This window comes from Geotrypetes seraphini, chromosome 19 (assembly GCF_902459505.1).
Source record: "Geotrypetes seraphini chromosome 19, aGeoSer1.1, whole genome shotgun sequence".
NCBI classification, from domain to species: Eukaryota; Metazoa; Chordata; class Amphibia; order Gymnophiona; family Dermophiidae; genus Geotrypetes; species Geotrypetes seraphini.
Window position 1 is genome coordinate 14,114,121 of NC_047102.1, and position 26,114 is coordinate 14,140,234.

Here is a 26,114-nt window from a genome sequence, read left to right on the forward strand (position 1 = left end):
TTTTATCCTTTTATGTCTCGCCTTTTCTATATTAATTGTAGTTCATCCCTACTACCCCATTGTTGTGTAGTCTGTATGTCTCTGACTTTTATCCATTATCCCGTTTTTATAAGTTTCTATGTAATTTATTCTTTGTTTTTATGTAATTTTATATTGTTAACCGCTTAGAAACCAGATGATAAGCGATCTAAAAAATATTTCAATAAACTTGAAACTTCTAATAATGATAGAATGAGTTCAGACTTCTTACAGTGGTAAGACAATTCCCATACACAAAAGGAGAAATCTAACATAAGTGATTGGACTATTTATAGTAGCAAGAAAGGTTTAGAAATTTCTCACAAATCATAGAAAATGTTTACAGCTTAGCATATAAGGACAGCTTAATCAGAATTGGTTTAGGGGTAATCTTTGTGAACTCAACGAGATTAAAAAGAGGGTTTTTTTACCGCTTTCCTGAAATTAAGTATTCCTACTAGTGATCTGACGGTAGGCGGGATTTCATTCCATAATCTAGGTGAGAATAGGCTCGTTTGCAGGCATATTCTAGTTGAAGGGTTTGTGCTGGCGGAGTAGAAAGTCTTTCCCCTTGTGATCTTAGTGGCCGGTTAGGGATATAGGTTGATATTTTCTGACGTGTAGGCGGGGACCATATTATCAAAGAATTTGAAGGCTAGAGCTTTGAAGATACAGTGGTTATGAACACGCAGCCAGTGTACAGCGGCCTGTGCTGGACTGATGGGGTCAAAGATGTTCAGATTTTAAGTAGGTGAACTGCTGCATTTTGCACATGTAATCATAGCAGATTCTTTAAAGACAGTCCTATGAATAGTGAATTGCAGTAATCCATGCAGGACAGAATATAAGTGTAAAGTAGTTGTGCAAATTCTGCTTCAGAGAAGTATATCCGAATTTTCTGTAATTGGCGTAATCTGCCTTACAACTAATCTGCCCCCAAGATAAAATTATTTTAATATTAAGGGTGAATCACATGCATACAAATAAGTGCAATTCCCAAAACTCATTATCCTCCCTTCCTGCAGATAAAGCCAATGCTTGCCCTGGGATCTGGTAGCCTTGAGAATGCTGCTTGGGTTTCTACCAGGTACTTGTGATCTGAATTGGTCATTGTGGAAACAGGCTAGGTTTATGTTCTTATATATTGATAGTTTTTCAAGTTTTGCTTCTACTACAGCTGCCATTGGTGCTTTCCAGCAGCAGCAGCTGTCTAGTCTTGTCTGAAGGTTAGACCAACTCCGATATCCACTGCACTGCAAGGTGGAGCAGTGCCTTCAGGGCTAACACAAATGTCTGCTGAGGATTTGATTTCACTCATTAGCTGCTGCACACACAAAAAGTTACAATTTGCCAGGGGCTAAGCATTAGTGCCAATGAAGGCTTCTCCGCAGTAGACCCGCTGCCTCTATCTTGTTCATCTCTCTGTAGGAGCCACCATTTTCAAATGGCTGGGGGGTGCAAAACCCATCACACATTACCCCTTCTTGCACAAGGTGAAAGCATTTGCTCAAATTTGGGGATGCTCGAGCACCCACACAGAGTTGGCACATGCCTCCATCTTTGACCTACGTTTTATCCAGACCCCTCTGGATCTCAACACAGTATGATGAAACTAGAAAGTTGATGCGAAGCACCCCCCACTGTCAAACAAGCTCTTTCCTGGTGCCCAGCGGGAGTGCACCCACCGCAGCTGCTGGCAAGTTCCCTACGACAGATCTAGTACCGCAAAAGAGATTTGCCAGAGGCATCCATCCCTATCAACTCTTTGATAGGCTGGTATCTTAATGCATTCTGCTTCATTTTTTCAATCAAGTTCCTTATATTCAACTTGATGTATTTTATCTGTTTTATGTATTAATTTAATTTTAATTTAATTTAATTCTTATATACCGCTAATAACCGTGAGGTTTCTAAGCGGTTTACAAAAATGATGCATTAAAAGATACAATAAATAAAAATAAATAAGATAGGTACTTGGAAATTCCCTAACTGTCCCAAAGGCTCACAATCTAACTAAAGTACCTGAAGAAACAATTTATGAAAAGTAAAGATAAAAATATAAAGACAGAAGTAGAGATAGAGATAGAAATGAATATTCCAACAAGTAATGAATAAATAAATTAAAGATAGAATTGAAATAATAAGTAAAAGAAATAAAAAGAAATAAAAAATAAGTATCAAGAGAAATAAAAAAATATATATATTCCAAAAAGCATTAGGATCTGATGTTTAATGATCATAATAATTACTTCTTTCCCTGCCAAGCCGGTATTTTCTGCATTATATTGTAAATGCTTTCTGTCTTTATCTGTTTTTAAATCCATTATTCTAATTTGTATTTTATCTGTATCCCATGTATTAGCTCACCTTGTTGTAAACCGCCTAGAACTTTTCCAGTATGGCGGTATATAAGAATAAAATTATTATTATTTAGCCTCTTCAGAGGTTACATTACATTACATTAGTGACTTCTATTCCGCCTATACCTTGCAGTTCAAGGCGGATTACAAAAGAGCTGACTGGACATTTCCGATGAAGTTACAATAGTTTTTTGGGGGGATATTAAGATGACTGTACATTTCTAGGTAATATAAAAAATAAGTTACAGTTAGGTTACAAATAAGATTACATTACATTTCAGGGATCTGTATTCTTGGTTGGTGTTTTGAGGAGGAAGAGATTACCTAAGTGGAGGCTTTGGGAGGGGAATTTATCTGGGAGGAGGGGGAAGGGGGGGATGTTAAGATATCTGGATAAATTTTTTGAAAAGCAGGGTTTTGATTTCTTTTCAAAATGTTTTGAGGTCGCCCTTTGCAGTCAGCAGGTTGGAGATGGAGTGGTTAAGTTTTGCTGCTTGCTTCGCAAGAAGGTTGTCAAACATCTTCTTGCGCTGAGTGCCCTTGAGCGGAGGGAAGGCAAAAGGGGTCAGGGTTCTTCTTTGTCTTGTGGTGAGGATCTGATTTAAGCAGTTGTTTAAGTAGGAGGGGGCAGAGCCATTTAATGCTTTGAATAATAGTATAGTAGAATTTGAATTTAATTTGTGCTTGTATTGGTAGCCAGTGCGAGTCTAGGCAGTGGTGATGTGATCATATTTTCAAAGAGAGTAGATCAGTCTGAGGGCGGTGTTTTGTATAGTCTGGAGTTGTTTTATCATGTTGGCAGGACAGGGTAGATAGAGGGAATTGCAATAGTCCAGTAGACCTAAGACTAGGGATTGAACAATTAGCCTGAATTGCTCTGGGTCGAAGAATTTTCTTATTTTATGTAGATTTCTCATAATTAAAAAGCTTGATTTGACTTCTCCATGATATTTTGATGTGTTCTAGGTTCTTTTTTTTTCCATTCTCTTTCTAGTTGTCTGCAGAGCTTTTTTAATTGGAGAAGTTCAGTGTCGAACCATTTGTCTGACAGTCTGCAGATTCTGAATTTTGATTTTTCAGGAGCTAGCTCATTCAGGATGGTTTCGCTTAAGGTTCGCCATTGGAATATGAATTTGTTGGGGGCTATATTAGTGATTGCGAGGTCTGCTTTGTCCCAGAATGTGGAGGGTTCAATTGCGTTGAGCCCAGTTGATGTTAAAGATGTATTTGTAGTGGTCTGACCAGAGGGAGGGATGACAGGCCCCATTTGAGATGTGGATTTCAGGATTGTGAGGATGTTGGGACATGTATGCAGCGATATCTAGTTGGTGGCCTTTTTCATGTGTGGGTTGGGGGTTGAGGATCTGGTAGTTCAGTGCTTTGAGGTATGAGAGTATATTTTCTACTTGTTTGGAGGTGTGGTCTTCTAGGTGGAGGTTTATAATAATAATAACTTTATTTTTTCTATACCGCCACAATCTTGCGACTTTTAGGCGGTTCACAATGAAGAAAAGCTGTACAGTCAGCAAATTACAGTGTATAAATAGATAAGATGTCACTGAGCGGTCAGTGATTACAAGGTGCAAGTTGGTTAGAAGAAAAAATATACATTGGATTACAGTATAAGAAGTAGGTTATGAGGTGATGTTAGGGAGTTCTGGTAAATGAATTCTTTGAGAGCTTGTCTGTTGGCATTCCATTTTCCTGGTGTCATGTAACAAAGAATGCAGGTCAGATTTCCTATGAGTGAATCGTCGGACAATGGCAGGCTAGGAGATCCAAATGGGGAATGGAATGTTTGTCTAGAGTCTTTATGTTAATATTGTTTTTGAGTATGATGGCTAGACCTCCTCCTCGCTTTTTTTCTCGGCATACCAATTCTATTTTGTAACCCTTTGGGCAGAGTTCTGCAATGCAGGGGTCTGAGTCGGAGGTTAGCCAGGTTTCGGCTAGGACCCCTGCATCACAGAACTCTACCCGAAGGGTTACAAAATAGAATTGGTCTGCCGAGAAAAAAAGAAGTGTCTTCTGCACCACTTTTCTCCATAAGCACCAGTTATTTCTGGGTGATTTGGGGGGGGGGGGCAAACTTTAGGGTTACTGCATGCTCCAGATAAAGGGAGGCCCAGATTGAAACATCCGGATTTTACTGGAAATGAAATCCGGATGTCCCACTCCGTCCTCCAGCACAACACAGACCCAGCGAGGGAGGTCGCTTAATACCGGGGGGGGGGGGGGGAGGGCGGTGCTCGGCATCTTCTTTAGCGCTAAAGAAAAGAAAGCCACGCCGCCCCGATCCCCTCGTTCCAGACAGCACTACGTGCGCTCTCAGCGGCGCCCTATGGCAGAACGGAAGTGAGCCCCGGATGCCGGGTTCCCCCCCGCGCGAGCTGCGGCCGGAAGTGCGTGGGCCGAGGCTCCGGGCACCAGCGCGATTCGGCGCCTCGGGTTCCGGGGCAGGGGCGGGGTGGAGACGTGGCTCCGGCGGGCGGGGGAAGGCTCGGCCGCCGTCTGGCACGCGCGCTGTGCAGCCACTGCAGCTGCATGGCACGGGACCTTCGGCACGGTAAGAGCGGAGGGGGTGGAGGGGGGGGGGTCGCCGCCACCGCCACCGCCTCTCCTCTCCTCCCACCGGGTCTGGCTGAATGATGGCGTTGCTTTCTTAGATTTTGCGGGCTTTAATGGCGTGAGCCGCTGAAATTCGCCGTGAAGTTGGACATAACGGTGTATTAAGTCAACAGGACTGTATCCTTCCCCCCCCCCCCCACTTTTGTCCCCTTGGATCTGCCTGGCGATGGTTCAGTCGCTCTCTCGCCTCAGAGCCTGAGATTGTAAGCTCTCCGGGGATGGGGGGGAAGCGTAGTTTGTTCATTTTTCACCTTATCCAGGGCGAGTTACATATTGACACACGAAATAAAACATTTATAGGATCTTTTCCAGATAAGCCCCGCCAAAAAGTTAACCCCCGCCACAGTTTTAGCTAACACCATGCTAAGTGAATACTTGGGGAAAGTGATATACAAGGGGCGGGGGGGCGGAGCCCGAGTGATATACAAGGGGCGGAGGGGCGGAGCCCGCCCTTGAACCCTCCCCCCGAGTCATTATTCAAATCATGTGAATAATTTCCTCGGAGTAAACCGCGTCGAGCTCTTCGAACGTGGAGATGATGCGGTATACAAACCTAAGGATTAGATTAGATTAGATTAGGGCTTCAATAGTTTAATAATTTATAAGGTGGCGGGGCTTAAGTTTTCGCCCGTGCACTTTTTGCATTAGTGGCGGGGCTTATCTGGAAAAGACCCCATTTCTATTTGTCGTAACAAAACACATCAAGGAAACGCTATACCAAATGACAGACATACTTACATATCAAATTACGAATAACAGTTAAGGCCAAACCCACACATACATCAAAATATAAAATTCCGTACGTCATACAAGATGCCTCAATAACAGACGTCATTAAAACAAACCAGGCCGGTTCGAACGCCTCCGCGACCTGCGCTCAAGAGTCATCACGCCTTCTCCCTCGGGCAAACTCCCCGCGCGAGATCTTAGCTCCATCTCCGTCCCATCCCTACAGGCTCTGTCCTTATCTGCGCAAGTCCCGGACACTTGAAAACCACAAGTGCCATTCCCTACCTAGCATGGCGGAATGCCACGAGCTACGGCTGAAGAGGTGTGGGCTAAAATCTCCCCGATCCCTGCTCCCCAACGTACAAACTGCTGCCCATGCATTTAATTTCTATCTTCTCCATCCGAGATTGAAATAGAGATCATAACGACTATCCAGACTGCACATCCGCTCTCTTCCTTTCCATCAGAGGTCTGTACTTGCCTCATGCTTTCCTGAATTCACATACTGTCCTCGTCCTCACAACCTCTACTGGGAAGGACTGACTATTCGACACATCCATCATCCTTTCCATTAACAAATATTTCCTTAGGATTATACCCAATTTTAGCCACAGTCAGAGCCTTTTTTCTGTTGGGTGGAGGGGGGGAACCTCCCCCCCTTGTACATTTATGCCTAGGACGGGTATAATATTTATTTATTTATTCAATTTTCTATACCGTTCTCCAAGTGGAGCTCAGAACAGTTTAAATGAATTTATTCAGGTATTCAAGCATCTGTCCTGGTGGGCTCACAATCTATCTAACGTACCTGGGGCACTGGGGGGATTAAGTGACTTGCCCAAGGTCACAAGGAGCAGCGTGGGTTTGAGCCCACAACCTCAGGGTGCTGAGGCTGTAGCTTTAATCACTGCGCCACACTCTCCCCTTTATCTTATTTTCACGATTCTATCTATTTTCCAGAGTATATATGTTCCAGATACTAAACTCTACCCCATATGCTTTAGTAGTCACTCTCTGAACCAACTTCATTAAGCTTATGTTCTTTTAAATGTGCTTTTCACTTGGATTAACTACTGTTGGTTAATATGAAATACTGTATGATGAAAAATGGGGAACAGTCATTTACTTGGCAACTACCGTGTGGCATTCCTCAGGATTCCCACTTCCTTAGTCCTATTTAACATTAAAAAAAGAGAAAGTGTTTTACATATTATATAGAAGTACTTATCTAATACCTGGAGTGATGGAGGGTTAAGTGACTTGCCTAGAGCCATGAGGAGTTGCAGTGGGAATCAAATCCAACATCTGTATGACCTCTTTCAGCACAATTTTTTATTTTGAGGTGGGGAAGTTATATTCTTATGCTGATGACAAGATTGGTGTTCAAATTCTTTGGGACTCACTGGTGTTTATTGTGCCCAGCAGAGTTTGTTTGGGAATCTTTATATGTATTACAGCTTATCAGGATTGAAGTCAAATATATGCAAAGATATCTAATTGTATTGATAGGATTAAAGTTTGGTTAAAGCTACAGCTTCAACATCCTGAGGTTGTGGGTTCAAACCCACGCTGCACCTTGTGACCCTGAGCAAGTCACTTAATCCCCTCTCCCCATTGTCCCAGGTACATTAGATAGATTGTGAGCCCACCGGGATAGACAGGGAAAAATGCTTGACTATCTCAATACATTCATGTAAACCAGTGGTCTCAAACTCGTGGCCCAGGGGCCACATGCGGCCCGCCAAGTACTATATTGAGGCCCTCTGTATGTTTATCATAATCACAAAAGTAAAATAAAACAGTCTCTTTAGCTATAAATGACAATATTATTATTAAGACAGCTCAAAGGAAAGATTTATGAACTATAACGAGTTTTACCTCATGCAAAGCTGTCATTTTTTTAAATAAGACATTAACTATTTTTATCCCAGGACAAGCAGGCATGATATTCTCACATGTGGGTGACGTCATCTACGGAGCCCCAGAGCGGACAGCTTTTCAAGCAAACTTGATTGAAGTTTCAAGTTTGCTACACTGCACCACCCATGTGCATGCCTTCTTGCCCACTAGAGGGCGCATCCTCCAAGTACCTACAAATCCCAAATGTGGCCCTGCAAAGGGGTTGAGTTGGAGACTGATGTAAACCGTTCTGAGCTCCCCTGGGAGAACAGTATAAAAAAATTGAATGAATTAAATAAATAAACCTGTTAAAGTTGAATTCAAATAAGACTAAAATTCTTTGGTTTAGTGGTTCTCCTGAATTTATTCCTACAATCATTTCATTGTGTCATTGTAAGTTTCTATCAATGGATCAAGTTTCTAACATTTGGGGAGGAATTTGGATTTCCTCGCTATCAATGCAACCCCTGATAAATGATCTGCTTAAGAACGTTTTATTAAGCTCTGACAATTTAGGACCATATGTTCTTATTTGTACGAAAATCACTTTGCTTTGTTGGTTCAGAGCCTGAGATTTTCTCAACGGGATTACTGTCATTTTGTATATTTGCTAAGTGGTTCGAGCTCCAGCCTCACCGCCCTGAGGCTGTGTGTTCAAGTCGTGTGCTGTTCGTTGTGACCCTGGGCAAGTCACTTAATCTTCCATTGCCCCAGGCACGTTAGACAGATTATGAGCCCGCCGGGACAGAGAAAAATGCTTAAGTACCTGAATATAAACTGCTTAGACAGCCTCCATTGATAGGCAGTATATAAATATAACTTACATAAATAAATAAACTTCAGATTTTGCAAAATACAGCTGCCAGATTGATTTTTAAATCAGAAACATGACAGGGTTACTCCACTACTATTGATTACGGTTTCACCGGTTTCTTTTCCAAGCTTGCATAACTTTTAAGCTGGCCTATTTTGCTTTTAAAACCTTACCATCTTACCATCATCCTATAGTTGAAGTTTTCACATGTCAAATCATTGCTTATTACTTTTCCCCTTAACCAGGAGCATACTTTTTAAGAAAGTCATTCCACGCAGTTGTTAAGCAGCAGCTGCCTTATTTTCTATTTCAGAAAAATGTAAAAATTTGCTCTTTTTGTCAGGTTTTGTTAAGGGTCTGTTCTTTTTTTAATTAATTGTTAATTTCCATGTATATTTGGCTAATTTTATTGAACTGCTTTGGACCTACTAGTGGGGATGAGCTTTCTGTAAAGGCCCAGACTGGGCTTTATGGAACCTTGGGTCTGTCCCAATTCATGTGTTCTTGATAGGCGGTATATAAAATCCTAATAAACTTAAAAAACTTAAAAACTTGTGTGTGGTGTCCAGAACTGCTCATGAAATTTCACCAGAAAGTTCTATAGAGGCACCATCACCTCCTTTTCCTGCTGCAGTAGTTATTTTGCTCCTTATGCATCCAAGCATGCTACTGGCTTTTACCCCAACCTTATCTACTTTTTTCACGCCCTTTTCTCAAAACCATTATTCCCCTCTTCTCTAGCTTAACAGGTCTTCAGAATCCTATATCCTACCTAATGTGTACTGAGAATTTGCCTTACAGGTTAGTTCAGTCCTGGGTTTTCCCCATTCCATGCAGGGATCTGTTGTTCTGATTTCCCAGTTGCATTCCCTAAGAAATATGGGGGTCCTTTTATGCACTAAGATGCCCACAGGAATATAATGGATGTCTTAGCATATAGTGCACGCTAAATCAGTTAGTGCCCCTTAATAAAAAGACCCCCATAATGGGGCAGACCTGGGCCTGGATCAATCCTGTTGGGTGAATCTGGAGCCAGTATGTCCTACTATAGTGACTGTAAAAAAATAAACAAAAACAACAACAACAACTTTGCAGCCTTTTTTTCTGAAGTGGGGCTGAGTAGATGAGCAGTAGTATTTTTATTCATTCCTAGGCGGTAACATCTAACCGAGATGTTTGAGGGTCCTGTTTATGCGGTTGGATTTCTGATGCGATTTGTTTATGTTTTTCAGCCACTGGTGAGCCTGTAGTGGAGGTAGTGTGACGGTTGGAAGAATGGGACAGTGGTCTCCCATACTTTTCCTGCTACTGTTCTGGCTCTGTCCAGAATGTTCCCCTTGTATGGACGGGTCTGGTGCCAGCCAGTTGTGCGAGAGGGGCCAGTCATCCTGGGCAGAGCTCTTTAGTGCAGAGCGGCTGGATGCTTGGTTGTATTCTCTGCTTGGCTCTCTCGTGGTGGGGCTCAGCGGAGTGCTGCCTCTGCTTGTAATTCCCCTGGAAGCTGGGACTGCTCTGAAATCCAAAGGTGAGAGATTGTTTCTTCTGACCTTGGTTTCTCTTCTTTTTATTTGTTTGTTTATTTATTTATTTTTTTTATTTATTTTTTTTGCGACCACAGCATTTTTTTAAAGTTGAATTTCTCTTTCAGAAGGGTCCCAGAATTTGAAACAGCTGCTGAGCTTTGCAATTGGTGGGCTTCTGGGTGATGTATTCCTGCACCTCCTTCCTGAAGCCTGGGCATACACCTGCAGTGCCACCACAGGTCAGACATCACTTCTTCTGTTGAACCCCTCTGCCAGGGAATGCCGCAGGCAGGCTCTGTCCGACGTTACCCTGTGTTTGTCCTTCTCCTCTGCGGTATCACATCTGACCTGTGACTCGGTCGCAAAAGGAAGTAGTGAGTGATTGTCCCTCGGTTAGTCATTCTTTACAGTTAGGACTTGGTAAACCCAACCGGGTGCTGCTTCTGCAGATGACTGATGGGCTTTGGAAATAATTCACATTCATTGTCATAGTGTGAGCTATTTGTGACTGCTGTAAATGTAATGCTGGTACTTTGCAGCACTTTTTTCCCCCCCCAAATATATATATTTTATTGATTTTAAACAATACAAACATTACGGAATCACCCAGTAACATCCCCCCCTAAGTCAAAAGTGTAGCAGAGGCAAATTGAAAGCTCAAGATAAAAATTGGAAATTATACATTATGTAAATTACAAAAGTTGTCCAAAAGAGCCCAAACCCTCTATGTATAAGGAACATTATTCCATCTGATGGCGCCCACCTCTTCATATTTGCAAGTTAAACAAATACTGGACTACCACGCTAAAAAGGAAAACGCAGGACTAGTTTTCCATTCTGGTAAAATATGACGAATGGCTAAGCCCATAATTTCTGTCAATGACACAACACCCTTCCTTTGTGATACTAATAGGAAGTAAGCTCTTCCTTTTTGTTAATTCTTCTTGACTTGGGAACAATGACCTCAAGTGCCCACAGTTGTTTGACTTAGAACAGGGGTGTCAAAGTCCCTCCTCGAGGGCCGCAATCCAGTCGGGTTTTCAGGAATTCCCCAATGAATATGCTTGAGATCTATTTGCATGCACTGCTTTCAATGACAGTTATGGTGAGGTGCTATTTATTACACAGGAGGGGTACAGACCTTGCAGCAGCAGCAGCTCCTAGGCCTCTGGGTGATCATTGGTTTTGTCAGTTTCCTCATTCTGGAGAAGACTTTCCCAGATGAATGGTCGTTATCGGAGCAGCAGGAAAAGACATTCCCAGCATTGGTGAGTCCATGCAGAGCCAGGGAAACAGACTGCTGAATCTGTGGGACACCATTCCCAAATCTCCCTGCCTCTCTGAGGCCAAGAGAGAGCGGGTGGCGCAGACTAGGAGCTTTGAAAGAAAAAAAGTTCAAATCTAATGTAAGACCACCGAATCGCTCTCTGCTGCCGCCCCTTTCCAGGGCAGAGCATGTATTGCCACCTGCGCTCCCTGCTGGGGTTCATACCCATTACAGGAGGGGCAGCAACAGTTCAATTGTGCTTTGCCATTTTGTCTTTCCGCTGTTCAGAGCTCTTCCAATGTGGCAGACGTGCTTTCAAATGGACCCTGCTTCCCAAGAAAAGAGATCGTTCTGCCCAGGAAAGCAAAAGCCAACAACGTGCATAGCAATGGCTCCCTACGACAGCTCCAGCACACACCCCAGCAAGACAAGATTAAGGCAAGTGACTGATCCTCAGTGGCTTGGCTCATACCAGGTTGGGCAGACTGGATGGACCATTCGGGTCTTTATCTGCCGTCATCTACTATGTTACATTATCTTCTGCTAGTCCATTTCTAATTTAAGCTTATAATCTACCTTCCTCCCCCAAAACAGATCTCCCCTATTATAGCGTACATACACTTCGTGTGCTCCTGCTCCAGATTTTCCTTTCGTTCCCAGTTAAATCTCTGTTTAGCCTTCCCTCTCGTTAACATTGTTTCTGTTTTATCCATTAGATAAGTGGATACCTTAACCTTTTGGCTAACACCATCGACAACTTTACCCACGGAATGGCTGTGGCTGGAAGTTTTCTTGTCAGTAAAAAGGTAACGCAGCAGCGTGGATCTCCCGCAGAGTGTGTTGTTTAAAAGAAGTGTCTTGCTTCAGCACTAATTATCAATGGCGCATTCACATGCACACACAGATTGCTCCAATGTACACATAGGCCCTCGTTTACAAAGGCACGCTGAATCAACGCGGGCGCTAACGCGTCCATAGGGATAACATGCATGTTTAGCGCGCGCTAAGAAGCATAGCGCACCTTTGTAAAAGAGGGGGATAGAGGGACAGATTTACATACGCAATTATTCGCAAACACACATTAGGTACATATACCACTATATCACATGGAGTGATTATTATTAGGTGTGTAATCGCATTGAATGCAGAAATAAATATATGAATGTATTGAGACAGGCAGGCACTTGCTGAGCCACCTAATCTCACCAGGTGCTACTTAGTGCATATGTTTTATTGCAATGTCTGTATTGTAATTTATGTAAATTATGTCATCTCTGTCCTGTCTCGATTATTATGGATGTACTTTGTAACCCACTTTGGGCTCCTATGGGAGGATGGGCTAAAATATTGAATAAATAATAAATAAATGTACGTATTAATAATGTACAAATAATAAGTAAATAAATGTACATATTAGATGGGTGGACACTCAAATAGACACACAGAGAGACAAGTAAATACTTGTTAAGATGCCTATGTACAACCTATACAACTTCAGCTACCATGACCCCCATTACTCCAGCGCTTTGTGCAGCTCACTGGTTACCAGTCAAAAAGCGATGCGTCTTCAAAGCCCTGGTCGTGACACACAAGAAATTCTACTAAAAAAACCCAGCCTACACAGCATCCAAGCTATGCCTCTACACCCCTAACTGCCCCCTCCGCTCCAAAGCAGAACAAAGACTCAGCATTCCCGCAGGGAGATCCCTCCGAATGAGTACGGCGTGCAAAAGATCCTACAGCCATTTCCTCCCTCAGCTATGGAACCGACTACCCACACAGATCAGGTCGCTTGACTCACTAATGACCTTCCGCAGAGCAGTAAAGGCCTTCTTCTTCTGCCAGTCGGGCCATTAAAAACTGCCTCCTCAATATACTTCTCCTAGTACTCTTCGCTATGACCAGTCTGGTCTCTAGAATAACCTATTTGTTGTCATGACTAGTCTGTTTTCAAACGATTGTGAATGTCTACTTGTAACCCGTTCTGAGCTTCTGGGATAACGGGATACAAATCGAAATAAATAAATATGTATGTACAGGTAGGCACTTGTACATACATGTATGGAAGAAGGAAGGAGCTTATATGTAAAGAGAGGCAGACATACACTAAGGACCTGATTCTATAGGTGAGGCCCTTAGTGTATGTCTGCCTCTCTCTACAGGTACATAAGAACATAAGAAGTTGCCTCCACTGGGTCAGACCAGAGGTCCATCTCGCCCAGTGGTCCGCACCCGCGGCGGCCCATCAGGTCCACGACCTGTGAAGTGGTTTCTGACACCTCTACAACCTACCTCAAGTTCTATCTGTACCCCTCTATCCCCTTATCCTCCAGGAACCTATCCAAACCCTCCTTGAACCCTTGTACAGAGTTCTGGCCTATCACATCCTCTGGAAGTGCGTTCCATGTGCCCACCACCCTCTGGGTAAAAAAGAACTTCCTAGCATTTGTTCTAAACCTGTCCCCTTTCAATTTCTTCGAGTGACCCCTAGTGTTTGTGGCTCCCCACAGTTTGAAGAATCTGTCCTTATTTACTTTCTCTATGCCATTTAGGATTTTGAAGGTTTCTATCATGTCCCCTCTAAGTCTCCTCTTCTCTAGGGAGAACAGACCCAGCATTTTTAACCTGTCAGCGTATGAAAAATTTTCCATACCTTTTATCAGTTTAGTCGCCCTCCTCTGCACTCCCTCGAGTACCGCCATGTCCTTCTTGTGGTACGGCGCCCAGTACTGCACACAGTACTCCAGAAAATAGGATAAAGAAAGGGAAAGAAGACAAAAGCCATCACACTGAAGGAGCCCCCTCTAAGGCTGCCTGCCAAAGAGAACGATACAGCCGCTGGGAAGTTGTCATCCCCCTCCCTGCACCCCGGAGTTCCCAACGGGCCACCTCAACAAGAGACCTATGCCAACCCAGCACATCAGGGGCACACTCATCCATCCACTGTCGGAACACAACAGCGCAGTATAGAGAAATCGCCAGTGTTCCGTCCCCAGGCCCTGGTCATGCATCGCTCCCTCGCATCCCAGGACAAGGAGCAAATAGGACCACTGAACATACTTGAATAAACTCCTTCCTGCTTCAGTTTAGTTTCAATCCAATCCAATCCTTGGTCTTATATACCGATTCATTCCAACGATGGGATTCGATTAGGTTTACAAAAGATTAAATAATAGTACAAGGAAAGCAAAATATCAGAGCACAGATATCATTTATGATCCTTATTTATATTGAAGAATCAGTTAGAGATTTCTGAAATAGATAAGTTTTTTTAAGTTTTCCGAAAAGTTAATAAAGAAGGAAGAAGTCTAACTTCAGCAGGAAGATTATTCCAAATTTTTGCAAAAGAGAAAGCAAAAGATCCTATATTTTAACCAGTTGGCAATTCACATTAAAATATTGCCTCCTTCTATCCTATGACTCTGACTTCCTAAGAAATCCATCATGAGGGACTTTATAGAATGTTTTCTTACAATCCAAATACACAATTGTGACCAATTCATCTTTGTCCGTATGCTTATTTATACCTTCAAAGAATTCAAATAAATTGTTACACATGACCTTCCTTTCCAATGCACGCTATTCCCCATTAAAGTGATTGTTTACCCCTGTGATCATTAATTTGGTTCTTAACAATAGCTCTCCTTGTTTAGCTTGGCACAGATGTCAGGCTCACTAGTCTTTAATTAACTTGGGTAAAACATGGAGATGTCCACTGGCTACCCTTCAGTCCTCAGATTATAGTTAATAGTTTAGTATTCTGCCTTTATACAAGGTGGATTACAACATTACATGCATATTTTAAAAATGCAAAAATATTACTACTATTTATCATTTCTGTAGCGCTGAAAGGCATATGCAGCGCTGTACAATAGATGGTCCCTGCTGCTCAGAAGAGCTTACATTCTGATTTGGCAGAAAGGACAACTCAACAGGACATCTCAGGGTTGGGGAGTTTCTGTTAGAAGGAATGATACAATGGGTATAGGTATCTGAGAGTGAGTACAAATAAGTGATCACTTTCACAAGTCTGCGTGGCAAATACTATTTTAGGAACTTTTCCTCCAAAAACTATTCCAAACTTCTTTTGAACCCTGCTCTGTTAGTTGCCTTGATCACATATACATTTTCTATCTTTTAAATACAGCAGGGTATTTACCTCCTGTCCACTTAATTGGTTTAATTAGTTCTAATTGGTGAGGTAATTGACCGCAATCCTTTAAAACTAATTAAAAAGTGATTTTTAAAAAGTCCCAGTATGGCAATTCTTATGGTCTCAAACTCAAAGCCTTTGCAGGGCCACATTTTGGATTTGTAGGTACTTGGAGGGCCTCAGAAAAAAAGAGTTAATGTCTAATTAAAGAAATGTCAATTTTCCATAAAGCAAAACTCTTTATAGTTTATAAATTTTTCCTTTTGGCTAAGTCTTAATAATAATATTGTCATTTATAGCTAAACAAACATATGATCAAGAAACTGTTTTATTTTACTTATGTGATTATGATAAACATACCGAGGGCCTCAAAATAGTACCTGACGGGCCGCATGTGGACCCCGGGTGCGAGTTTGAGACCACAGGCTTAGGTGTACCTAAAACAGCTCTGTTTTGGCATACCAAAATTTAGGCATGCCCACTTACAGCAGGTCAACAGCTGATATAGGTTGGCACACCTAAGTGCACCATGCAACGTGTATAACTGATAGTGTTCTATAAGTTACACTCATTAATTGGTGACATACCCACAGCCTGCTCATGCTTCGCCCATGTGTATAGATCAATGAAACTTTGCTAATATGGGGAATACTGGAGCAAGATTTAAGCATGCTGTCTGAAACAAGCCTCACTGAAGCCTGCAAATATTCTTTCTTCTTCTGTTCCATACAGGTTGGGATATTGACCACAGTAGCAATTTTACTGCATGAAATTCCTCATGAGGTGAGTGATGGGCCATACTGCAGATTTTCAAAATTAATCTCATCAACTAGTCCTACATAGAGGGAGTGGTGTCTCTCTCATTGTAAACATGTCTCTTTTATGTCCCTGATTTCTTGTACAAAAACCTGTCTTCTTGTCCTGAAAACCTGGCTTTTCTCCAAAATGTAAAGCTATCTATTTAAAATGTAAAGCTAGCTATCCTTTTCATAACCTCTAATTTCTTATTATGTCCTTCCCTCATTTATTGAATTTACCTGTAAACCGTGCCGAGCTCTATCTTTATGGAGATGATGCGGTATACAAACTTAAGGTTTAGTTTAGGTAAGCAGTGTGTGTGTTTGTCTGTGTCTGTCAGTATGCACTGCTCTTATGTCATTTGCTTGTAAAACAAATAAAGAGTATTGATATCCTGATGTTTTCTCGGATTCTGTGACAAACTTCCGCCATTACCAGGCAGTCTGCAGAATAACCGAACCCCCACAAAGAACTTGCTCAGCACCTTAAAACAACCAAACCAACAGCTATAAATGTGGAACGGCAACACGCACATATTACAAAGAGCTCTAGGATGCCATCTATTTGGATGCCGAATGGAAACAAAACAGGTCAGACTGCATGTCTCTGTCACACAGCAGAAGACAAACTAAATACGGATTAGTGACCAGCAGTTAATAATAATAATAACTTTATTTTGTATACCGCCACGCAGCCAAAAACTGAACTGGAGGGACAAAACCAAAATGATAGCAGAGGCTGACAGACAAGCCATGACTTCTTAGTGACGAATGAGAGGGCAGATATCTGTATAATGCTGAAGGAAATGGGAGAACTAGCAGTCAAAGCAGCAATGTCATTTTCAGCCCAGTATTCAGAACTAGTTACCTGTTCACCAGAAGCTGATAAAAGAATAAGTCTTCTATCCATGGATCAGCCCAGTATTATCTGTGGCGGGAGAGAGTGACGCAGTGGTTAAAGTGGGTTCAAACCCACGCTGCTTCTTGTGACCCTGGGCAAGTCACTTAATCCCACCATTGCCCCAGGTACATTAGAAAGATTGTGAGCCCACAGGGACAGAGAAGGGAAATGCTTGAGTACCTGAATAAATTCATGTAAACCGTTCTGAGCTCCCTTGGGAAAACGGTATAGAAAATTGAACCAATAAATAAGAAAAGTGTGGCGTGAAGGCGAGCACAAACGGCACCCCCTTCATTCTGTAATCTTGCATGTACATTTTCACGCTTAGCATGCAAAATTGCACACACAGGTTAAAGAGTAGCACCAGTTACGCACAAAAGTTAATTGGCATTAGCAACCAAAAATTGGAGTTAACTGGTGCTAACTGGCACTCATTATTACTCTAAAAACTTAGGCCCCCCTTTTATCAGGCTGCGTTGGGGGTTTTTTTTATCGCAGGCTGTGGTGGGAAAAGCTCCGGGGCTCATAGAATTCCTAGGAGCATCGGAACGTCCCAAAATAAAAAAAAAATCCTAGCACAGCTTGATAAAAGGAGGCCTTATTTGCAAAAACCTATAGCATATAACTGCAAGGGGACTATGGACCCAATGATTTGGGTCCTAGATATTTCTTTTTGTGGATTATTGGATTGAACTTTTAATAAAGCCTGCATCTTGATCGTCTTCTCCACAGGAAGAAATTAGGGGGGTGGGTCATTAGAGTGGGCAGACTTGTTGGGCCGTGGCCCCTTTTCTGCCGTCATTTTCTATGTTTCTATGTCTTTGGTTTTATCGGATTTTTATTTCTGTGGAGTTCTTAGGGTCAACCTTTTGGTTGTGGACTTGTAAATCCTGATTTATATTGGTTGTCCATAACAGTAAGTACACGTGTAATTGCTGGTAAAGAATTTGCACTTCGCACAGCATCCTGTCACCTAAATTTTGGCGACGTTTTCAGAATTACCCCTATAGCGCGTCTGCATTTAACTTAAGCCATTGCTGAAATCTTCCCCTTTGAATTCTGGCACTAGGCGAGAAGTCTAACCTGAGCAGAGACAGTGGGGATTGTTCTTGTCATTTCTTTTCTGCGCCTTGTCACATTTTCCTCTTTGAATGACTGGGAAGGTAGTTTTCAGGTCTCCTCTTTCTCTTGCAAGTTAAACTCCCAAAGAACTTCAACTATAATTCTCAGAGCTATGAAAACATCAATTTAGTAGCATAAGACAAGCTATGATCAGAAGACCTCTGCATAAAACAGTTCAGAAAATAATTTGAAAAAGATAAGTGGAGAAAAAGAGACCTCCTCATTTTCAGTACATACGTGTCTTGTAATGGAGCTAGCATACAGCCATTGGTCTCTAAAAGAAACCTCCACAAAATTACAATTTCTTCAATCACAATCAAATCATTCTTTATAGTACAGAAAGGTACTTATCCTCATAGCTGTCTAGGACGGTTGATCACTGATGTGAGTAGACATTTCACTGTTAGGAGTTGCGTCGCATAAACCTCCAAGCTGGGGATAATCAAAATAAACAAAAACTTCAGCCAGGCCCAACAGCGGCCCTGTTTCACATCGAGCTATATCGAGGGCTCTGGCCTTCTCCCACAGATGAAGTGACAAACAGGTACAAACAATCTTAATGTGTCCCATTTAAAGACTCGCCAGTCTCTTACAAGTTCACAGGTATTAAGAATAATTTATTCTTCTTTACTGCCAAAGCCATAATAGTTTGAGGCGGTTTACAATGAGAAGTACTGTACAATCAGTGAAAAAAATACAATACAGATCATCAGAAATACATAAATGATAAAAGATTAAAAACAATGAATCAAGTTACAAATTGATCAAACAACTGTGTTTTTACTAGTTTTCTAAAAGTAAAATAAGATGGAGCACGCATAATAATATTACTAATCTAATCTTCCATTTGTGCGTCGCAGGTTCAACCAGTCATTCAATTTGCCTGCCCGAAATGCAAGAGTTTTATCCAGAAATCTTTTAAAGCGACAAGCCTGTGGATTTTCCCTTTCAAAAACTGCTTTGGCTTCAGAGAGTGGGTTTTTTTTGCCCACATACTTTACTTGAGGAAAATGAGAAGACAGTAAGCGCATAGATTTCAAAGTAACATTCCTGCAAGTCCTTCTTGCAGACCTTTCCAGTTCCACCCCAGCAATGCCACAGCCCACATACTTTCTCCATTAAGGTCCCTAGGCCAGTGTGCTTACTTTTGCCCACTGAAAACTTATGGGTAATGTGAAAAGGAGGGGGTGTCTGCCTTCCCACTCTCCCCGCTATGCTCACAACCTCCCTTCCCTGCCCCCACTGTACCTTTTTAAATCTTTGCCAGCTTGGCCTGCTTTCATCAGCATGGCTCCCTCTGAGATCACTTCTGGGTCGCAGGGCCAGGAAGTGACGTTAGAGGGAAGTTCGACAGCAGGCCAGAGAAGCTGCTTGTGCTAGCGAAGATTTAAAGAGGTACGGGAAGGGAGGGCGCGAGTATGGCAAGGGGGGGGGCAAAGAGGAAGGCGCAAGGCAGCACCTCCTACCCTTGCTAGGCTACTGCAGGCACCTAGATTAATAGGGCAGGAAGACATTGCGATTTGCTGTGAAAGGCAATTTATGAAGTCTCCAATAAACAATAAGTATGACCTGTAACGATGAGAGGTCAGTTGCTAAAATCAATGAAAATATACTCCCATTAAATATATGTAGGGGGGAGGAGGGATGGGTGGGTTTTATGACATTATGAGGGGTAATATATGGAAAGGGAGGGAGGGGAGATAGTTTATGGTATAAAATGAATGTAGAGTTTCAAGTGAAGAATGTATAGTATGACTTGAATTATTGTACACTTGTTTGCATAATGTAAAAACGAATAAAGATATTTAAATAAAAAGAAAATATACTCCATTTAAATGGCCAAAATGATTCAATAGCTACTACATTACATTACAGATTTCTATTCCGCCATTACCTTTCGGTTCAAAGCGGATACAAATATTAGGCGTCACGCTAGATCGCTCGTTATCTTTTAACGACCATACTGATCTACTGATTAAAAAAAGCTTTTCAGTACTATGGAAGCTTCACACTATTAAAAAAATATTTTGGCTTAACGTCTTCTAGGTTACTGGTTCAGTCATCAGTTTTGTCTATTCTGGACTACGGTAATATTGTTTGTCTGGGATCTCATCCAAAAAAACTCTTAACAGACTCAGAATAGTCTGATTTTGGGCCTTAAAAACTATGATCACTTAAGCCCTTGCTCCATTGGTTGCCATTCGAGGCTAGAGTTTTGCTTAAGTTTGGTTGTAGTTGTTTTAAAGTTTTCTTTGGATTGACTCCAACCTACCTCTCTTCCCACTTTGAATTTTATCATTCAAACAAGAATACACAAAGAACCTGCTGGTTTATGTTCCCATCGGTAAAAGCATGTCACAGCAAGAGATTCTTGGGGGGAAAAAAACTTTTGCATTTCAGGCTAGTGCAATGAATTCATGCTGGAATGCTCTTATTCCCCAAACTCAGTCTTATCTATTTCGAAAAATTCTTAAAACTTACCGGTTTGAGAAATATGTGACTTGACTGCAATTTGTATTTTCTGAGAAACATTTGATGCTCATGTATGTAATTCACTGTTTTTTTCCAGCCTCTTCTTGTTGTGAACCGCCTTGAACTGATGGTTTGGCAGTATATAAGAATAAATTATTATTATTATTATTACTCAGACTGCAAGCATTTCTCTCGGTTATGATATTTATTTTCAGCTTGATTGAGACAACCCACTGCATTTTCTTTTAACAAGAAGGGAAAGAGGGGAGAGACATGAGAGAGGAGTGCTGAGTGTTGGGATAGATGAGCGATAGGAGACAGAGACGGAAGTCCTTGCAAGTGTTAGGTAGGGTAGCAGCCATTGGAAAATTGTTACTGTGTCTCGTTTCTACTTCAGTATTTTGCATCCTCATAGAAAAAAGATGTCATTTCCCTGGCCAGGTTAGAGGCGTAAGACTGCTGTCCCTAGGTTCAATGCTTTATCTCTGATCCCTCTCTCTTTCCAGGTAGGTGACTTTGCCATTTTGCTTCGGGCTGGCTTTGATCGCTGGAGTGCAGCCAAGATGCAGCTTCTCACAGCACTGGGGGCAATTTTGGGCGCCTGCTTTGCAGTTTGTGCTCAGTCCCCGAAGGGAGAAGGTAAGGAAGAGAGATACTTTGTTTCCAAAAAGGGAGGGGCCGAGTACGGAATTGGTCAGGCTAAAGGGGAGTTGGAAGCTTAACAGCCCCATCAGACTGGAAGAAAGTACACGAAGGGCCACTGAAAAAGCTCTTGGCCCAACCAAGAGGAGAATGAAACTTACAAGTTATTCCACACTTTTTTTTTTTTTTTTTTTTGACACTTTTCGTTTCATGGCTCCACATCATTCTCTTCTTGGTTGGGCTGAGAACTTTTTAGCGGCTCCTCATAGGTCTTGCTCACAGGAAGGTCAGCTCTGGGTACAGAGACCACTATTCCACTCTTTGTGGGTTCACAACTAAAAACATTTCTTCAGTTTAGAGTTCTTTTTTTTTTTTTTTTTTTTAATCTTTATTCGTTTTTCCAAAGTAATACAAAGTGCCAGGAATTATACAGACATTAATAATCAAAACAAGCACTTATATTCAATCAATAACAATGCAGAAGAAAAATATCCCTCCCCTCCCATCTAATACATTTAATCAAAGAATAAACCAACAAGATACCCCCCCCCACCCACCCTGTCCTGGATGTGTATGGAAATAAAAATTAAAAACAAAGGATATCGACGGGCTCCAAACCAATTTGAATAGATTGCTGTGCCCCAACATATCAGCATTCATCTTCTCATATCTGTAGAATAAACATAAACTCGCCCACCAAAAAGGAAAATTAAGGCGATCGCAATTTTTCCAATTGCGAGTTACCATTTGCATGGCTATCCCTGTCATAATTAGGAAAAGAGGTCTTATGTTACCTAGCGTTCACACTTATGCAATATGTTATTGTTATTACTCAAGGTCCTAGTTCAGTACGGCTGGGACAGCTGGAATTTGGGGAAGGCCGCTGCACTGCTGTCTTTGGCGGGTTTGCTTTTCACCTTGTCAAGACATTATCTCCTTTCACTATTGGCAGGGGAAACCGTGGCCTGGATCCTACCGTTCACTTCAGGAGGATTCCTTTACATTGCACTTGTGAATGTGCTGCCTGATGTCTTGGAAGAGAAAAACCCTCGGTGAGTAAAAAATTATTAAAAGGTTAACATTAAGAAGCTGCATAAAAGAATGTACCTAAAAAAAAAACAAAAAAGAGGAGTAATTAAAAGATCTTGAACTTACCAGGCAAACAGTAGCCAACTCACAGAACAAAGTAGTGACATTTAGAAACATAGAAAAGACGGCAGAAAAGGGCTATAGCCCACCAAGTCTGCCCATTCCAAATTCCCGCCCTTCTGATTTTACTCCCTTAGAGATCCCATGTGAACATCCCATTGTCTCTTAAAATCTGACACGCTCTTGGCCTCAATCACCTGCAGTGGGAGTTTGTTCCAATGATCCACTACTCTTTCAGTGAAGAAGTATTTTCTGTAGTCGCTATGGAACTTCCCTCCCCTGATTTTTAACGGATGCCCCCTGGTGGTCGAGGATCCCTTGAGGTAGAAGATATCTTCTTCCGACTCGAGACGGCCCGTGATATACTTAAACAGGAGGGGTTGTTGGGAAGGTTTGTTTATACAGCTAAAAAACACTTTTAAAATTGCTTGTAGTTGACTGAGAAAGGCAGCAATTCAAACGGCAGTATTGAAACAGTATTTGAGATATATCTTTTGTGCTGCCTGGTTGGACATATCACATATGATGTCATTGGAAGGCATTTTTTTTAGACTTTTTTTTTCCCCACTTGTATTTAGATTTTTTTTAATTCAATTTTTTGGCGTTTCGGTTCCGCGTTTAGGGCCGGATTCTCTAACCGGCACCGTTGTCGGCAGCCGCCTTAAAAGCGGTCGCCGATTGCGTGTCAGTCATGCAATGGGGACGGTTAGAGAATCACGCCTCTGAGAAAGGTAGGCGCCGGAAACAGAGGCTGCTGGGGCTGTCTTCTCTCTGTCTCTCATTTCAAGTTTCAAGTTTATTAAGATTTGTTATCTACGCAATATCATATACTTCAATGCGTATAACAAATTTTTTTTTTTTTTAATAAAAATTAAAAACTGGGGAGGACAAAACAAGACATTATAAACAAATTATTTACGTTCTAATACTAACTGGTACAGAAGGCAAGGAGGATGAACTACAATCTTTAAGGAAAGAAAAGAAACATTTCCCATGTTTCCTCTGGTACTTGGTATCCTTGATGGCTCTCTCCCTAGCTCCCCAGTCCCAGACCTGCTTTCTCACCTCAGGTATAGGCCGCACTAACTCTCCTTGTTTCTCCCTAATGCTTCCAAGGATGTCTTTTACCTCCTTTTCTCCCCCTCCCCCAGTTTCCCATGTTTCCTCTAATATTTAGGGTCCTCGGAGGCTTTCTCCTTGAGTCACCGGGTCCCAGTGCTGTTTTCTCGCCTCAGGTACAGATAGCACTAACTCTCTCTCTCTGTCTCCCCAGGTACTCCCTGTCACAGGTCTGCCTGTTGTGTGCTGGGATTGCAGTGATGGTTTTGTTATCACACACTGCAGAATGATCTTTTCTGAACTGATAATGCTGCTTCACGGGACGTGGATGGACTTCTTGACTGTTACTTCGCAATAACAAACGCTAATTTAAAACAAGGATGTGTGCAAAGCGGAAGAGAGACCTGGAGTAGGTCACATTTTTTGGCCTGAACTCCTCGCCCTTCACTCCCACCAATTGGTTTGTTTGGTCCTGATATTTCATTCAGCTTCATTCTATTTATAGAATTTTACCAAAGATTGTCACCAAACTGTGTTACTGACACAATACCACACCAACGGCAAGAATCTCTTTACCAGTCCACACCAGTGCCATACTGACAGAAAACCATACCAGTGCCAGGGCCTCCCTGCACCAGACTAGGCCAGTGCTTTAATGACAGAATACCACACTAATGGCAAGAACCTCTCTGCACCAGTACATACCAGCATCCACACCAATACCATGTGGCTCCCTGGACCAGACCAGCGTTATGCTGACAGAATACATCACCGGTGCTAAGGGCCTCCCTGGACCAGACCAGGCCAGAGCTCTACTGACAGAATACCATGCCAGTGCCATGGGCCACCTTGCACTAGTCCATGCCAGTGCTATACCGACACAGTACCACACCAGCGGCAAGAGCTTCACTGCACCATACCAGGCCAGTGCTCTACTGACAGAATACCACACCAGTGCCACAAGCCTCCCTGCACCAGACCAGGCCAGAGCTCTACTGACAGAATAACACACCAATGGCAAGAATTTCCCTGCACAAGTCCATGCAACTGTTCAGAAGCCATGCAAGAATCAAGAACTCCCGTCACCAGATGTCACTGTTATAACAGTCCGGATGCACTAAACCAAGCTACTGTGGTACTGACTGAATCCCAGAGCAGTGGTAAAAGAAGATGGAATGAGATGAGGAAAGACTTATTGTTGTTGCTCAGTGGGCAAGATGAAGTCTCAACTATTGCTTTAAACAAGTCCAGGTACTCACTAATCAAAAAGTACAAAAGAGGGTTTTGGTTCAGTAACTGTTGGTTATTGGTTGTTAGGGCAGTGCCCCTGATGTAACATAGGAGGGCGGCAAGCAGTCATCTTCCATACCAATGATATACCCAGAAATTCCTGGTGTCTGCAGGATTTCCCAGCACCTCTGGGATTTTTACACCATCAATTCCAAAAATCCCAATACCACTGCCTTTCTTTACCTAGAAATCCTAGTCCTCACATGATTTCCACATCCTTGCTGTAAGAAGGCTTCTGAAATACAGAGATTGTTATTCAGGGACATAAGAGCTGCTTGTGTTGAGGAATTGGTTGGGAGGGGCAGTGGCTTTGCTCCCTGGGGTACTCTCTGGTCAATAGGGGGCAGTGACTTTTCTCCCTGAGCTGCTCTATAGTGAAGAAACAATGGGGAAGGGACCTGGGGGAGCCCAGGTATTGCCCCCCCAAATTAGCACCACTCAACCAAACACCCCCTACTCTCCATTGAAGCCAAAGCAATAGGAGAAGACAGCCTTTTTCAGCAGCAGAAGCCAGGAGCTAGAAGAATGGTATCCATCCGCCTGCTGGAGATAAGAGTATACTAATTAGCCAGGAGAAGTTCCATCCAAGAGAAGCACCTACAAATCAGTTCTCTATCTCCACCTGCTGGTAGATGTGTGCTATCCCACTAGTCTCTGGATTCACCAGCTGCTGTTGCTAAGGAAAGTGGCTTTGCTTCCTGAGCTGCCCTGTGGTGGTGGGGTACTTCCTGAGCTGTGGTGGTGGTGGGGAGAACAGTGACTTTACTCTCTGAGCTCTGTGGTGGTGGGGGACAATGACTTCCTGAGCTGCCCTGTGGTGGGAGAGGAACAACGACTTGATCCCTGAGTTAAACTGTTATCGAATATCCTGGAATAGTGGAACTTGGAAACAGAGAATCTGGGCTGCTTTTCCTTTCTGGTTATTTTGCCCTAAGTCTTTGCTTAAGGTTGGTTTTCATGATGCTTCAACACTCCGCACCTTCTGAAACAAAATAGACTTTTCCAAGTGTTTATTCTTTGTATAATTTTATTTTAATGTTCATTGCAAAGTTTTAACTGTTCTTATGTAATTGTGTGTGTATGTGTCTATATACATGGACACATACACACTCACATTTTGCTCAGACTTATTGGAGTAAATAAAGTAAAAGTTACAATTTTTTTCCCTGTCTGATTTTCTTTGTTATGTGGAATAAAGCTTGCTTCTTTTTACATTTTAGGTGTCTTTTGTAGGGGAGAGCTCATTATATTAATATTGATTTCCATTCTTGATTTTTTTTCATCTTATATC

The 26,114-nt window shown here is 42.3% G+C and overlaps 1 protein-coding gene across 1 annotated transcript; it reads left to right on the forward strand.

Moving 5' to 3' along the window:
- The first annotated feature begins 4,787 nt into the window (after nucleotides 1-4,787).
- SLC39A13 (solute carrier family 39 member 13) lies at nucleotides 4,788-25,984 on the forward strand. Its single transcript, XM_033928693.1, has 10 exons — nucleotides 4,788-4,944; nucleotides 9,681-9,973; nucleotides 10,097-10,210; nucleotides 11,100-11,239; nucleotides 11,527-11,676; nucleotides 11,955-12,044; nucleotides 16,124-16,174; nucleotides 21,190-21,322; nucleotides 22,278-22,377; nucleotides 23,748-25,984. Exons 2-10 carry the CDS (start codon nucleotides 9,724-9,726, stop codon nucleotides 23,821-23,823), a joined length of 1,104 nt encoding a protein of 367 aa, XP_033784584.1. The 5' UTR covers nucleotides 4,788-4,944; nucleotides 9,681-9,723; the 3' UTR covers nucleotides 23,824-25,984.
- The last annotated feature ends 130 nt before the right edge of the window (nucleotides 25,985-26,114 follow it).